The sequence below is a fragment of the Anopheles aquasalis genome, chromosome 3 (assembly GCF_943734665.1).
Source record: "Anopheles aquasalis chromosome 3, idAnoAquaMG_Q_19, whole genome shotgun sequence".
Classification (NCBI taxonomy): Eukaryota; Metazoa; Arthropoda; class Insecta; order Diptera; family Culicidae; genus Anopheles; species Anopheles aquasalis.
This window is the reverse complement of record NC_064878.1, coordinates 54,283,549-54,286,048: the sequence shown is the minus strand read 5'-3', so window position 1 is coordinate 54,286,048 and position 2,500 is coordinate 54,283,549. Positions and strand designations below refer to the sequence as shown.

General features: G+C 49.8%; 2 protein-coding genes across 4 annotated transcripts in view; one reads left to right on the top strand and one right to left on the bottom strand.

The window, feature by feature from the left end:
* Nucleotides 1–1,396, top strand: part of LOC126578090 (uncharacterized) — a 15,618-nt gene extending 14,222 nt beyond the window's left edge. For all 3 annotated transcript variants that reach the window (XM_050240330.1, XM_050240331.1, XM_050240328.1), the window contains one exon: nucleotides 1–1,396. This exon is cut by the window's left edge and continues 2,029 nt beyond it. In XM_050240330.1, coding sequence (XP_050096287.1) covers nucleotides 1–829 — 829 coding nt within the window. In that variant the 3' untranslated portion in view covers nucleotides 830–1,396.
* Nucleotides 1,397–1,495: 99 nt separating this feature from the next.
* The window catches only part of LOC126578098 (U2 snRNP-associated SURP motif-containing protein), a 4,589-nt gene continuing 3,584 nt past the window's right edge, over nucleotides 1,496–2,500 (bottom strand). The window contains exons 9-10 of the mRNA XM_050240359.1: nucleotides 2,026–2,500; nucleotides 1,496–1,946 (exon numbers count right to left, since the gene is read on the bottom strand). The exon at nucleotides 2,026–2,500 is cut by the window's right edge and continues 53 nt beyond it. Coding sequence (XP_050096316.1) covers nucleotides 1,823–1,946; nucleotides 2,026–2,500 — 599 coding nt within the window. The 3' untranslated portion in view covers nucleotides 1,496–1,822. The remainder of the gene's footprint in view (nucleotides 1,947–2,025) is intronic.

The window sequence follows — 2,500 nt, the reverse complement described above, 5'->3', positions numbered from 1 at the left end:
CTATAAGCAAGGTAGCGTAGATTTAGGGTCCCGGATCGCAAACCTTGACTATGCCGATCCGCGCACACTCTTTACTGGGACCGGGTGTGGTGGCAGCAACAATGTGCTCATCAACCGAGACTCCATCAAGTCTATGCTGCTGGACCAACAGCATCAGCAGCAGGAAGAGGAACAACAGAAGCAACTGCTTCGCGACTCGGTGCTGGCATCGAGTGCTTCCTCGTCTTCGTCCAGTGAGAGTGTTGGTCAGCAAGATGGGCGAGAGATGATGGGAGACGAGGAGCAGCAGCAGCAGCAGCAGCAGCAACAACAGCGGCATGTCCTGGAGGACGAGGACGATGATGAGAGCTGCTGCTTCTACGAGCGCACCGTCGAGGAGTGTCTCGAGCAGGACTTTCGCGATTCGGCCGTCTACAGTGGGGACGATATCGATCGGCGTATGATGGCTGCCGCAGCGGCGGAGCCTGAGACAAGCGGCAGGAAGCAGGAACAGTCGGATGAGGAACATCTGTACGAGGCACTAACGCCTCCTAGCGAGATTCCAGTGGATCGGGTTAGCAGCAGTAACGTGGTGACGGCCATTGTCTCTCCTCCACCGATTCCGGTGAAACCGAGCCACCTGCTCAGTGATGTCTGCCGACCGAAATCGTTTCGCCTGCCTAGCGTTGTCAAGGCAACGGCAGCTGCTGCTGCTTCTATGATGCCTTCACCACCAGCATCACCTGCATCACCGTCATCGAGTCCTTTGATCAATCCGAAACCACCAACAACCAGCAGCAACAACAGCAGTCGTGGTTGGGTTTTGCAGCAAGTCAGACGCTTCCAGTAGTTAGTAGATGCAGGGGCAGGGGAGGCGGGTCAACCGTTATCATTCTACATGTTTTAATGTGAACTTTCACTCTAGGTTTGCCATTAACACGCGCCATGTGTATGTTTTTTTTTATAGCTTGTGTATCGTATTGTGTAGCGTTGTCCGCATCCCACCACCGTCTCCTTGTTGATGATGTGATGCCAAAGAGGAAGCTTTTAATGGATTTTACTTGAGGGGGGAAGATTCCTTATCGAGCAATCAGTGTGTGTATTAATCATTCGTTATCTGCAATTTTTATAGTCATTAAGTAGTTGAAATATCCACACACACATACACAAGAATGCAATACAGTTCAGCTTAGCTTAGCAGTACCGCTCTAAAGCAACTAACAGAGGGCTCTCGCATAGAAGGGCGAGGGTTTTATGGTTTGGTGATTTCAAAGTGCAAGTAAGTTCAACGTGGATGCGTATTTATGTGTTGTTTTAAGATGTATTTGAACTGGAGTTCAAGAATGAAGAGGAAGTGAATGTTTTGTGAATTTAAAGAAATATATCAATATGTATTAGCATATCAATGCAAAGCAAAGGGTTTTTGGTTTGCTTTTTTTGTTTCCGATGAACAGAAAGAACGTGATATATGGAGATAGAGATGGTTCGAACGAAAATAAATATCACACCATTTCAATTGAATTCGTACGGATACGAACTAATCAGCCGTTCATTCGAAGCAAAGGATTTATTTACAACTTTCTCCTCCGTCCATAGCGTGGCGAAGAACGGACTAATTTGGAGTCCTGCCTGAAGGGGGCCATTGCTAAAAGATTTAAAATACTACCAGACACACACGGACACACACGCCACGCGAGTTTTAGAAGAAGTTAAAATATGATCCCTAAATCCACAACAAACATAACCTAGCGAACACCCAAAAAGGAGTTATTTGGCTCGCGCGCGTGTCTGTGTTGTCTCACACGCTATTCGTCGCCACTATGATCGAGGAGAACACACCGCACTAGTACTTGTGTTTCTTGTGTTTATCGGACCGCGAAGAAGAGCTGGAGCCGGACGATTGCCGGTAGGATTCGCTGCCGCCGCCACCGCTTCTGCTGGATCCACGAAATGCGGGCGACGGTGACCTGTACATGGGAGGGTGAAGAAAGAGGATTTAAGTAAGCCATCGAGGGCAAACTGAAGATTTCTAGTGTAAACTCTTACCTGTAACGCTTACTGACGGGACTTCCCGTATCGTACTTGGAGTCCTTCTCGACAGCACGGTACCGTGAGGAACTATCACTCAATCCATCACGATCCCGCTCACGACCACGTTCCCGATCACGATCTCGCTCACGATCACCGGTCCTTCGATCGTCGTGCAAGCGCGAAGAAGAAGACTCGGCATACTTGTCGTACTTATCATACCTCGAGCTTCCCGTCTCCTCGTACTTGTCGTACTTGCTCGAGGAGCTGGTACGCTCCGGTGATACGAGCAGATCGTATTTACTGGTCCGCGAGCTGTTGGTGGCCGGTGACAGGGAACGTTCGACGGTGTGGTAGCGTCCGGACCGTCCCGATGGTGTCGGTGACTCCGAACCCGAACTTCGCGAATGACGCCGTTTGCTCGATTTGTGGCTAGCCGTCGGTGATCGTGATCGTCGGCTTGATCGAGGTCCCTTTGAACCGCTGCGCTCTT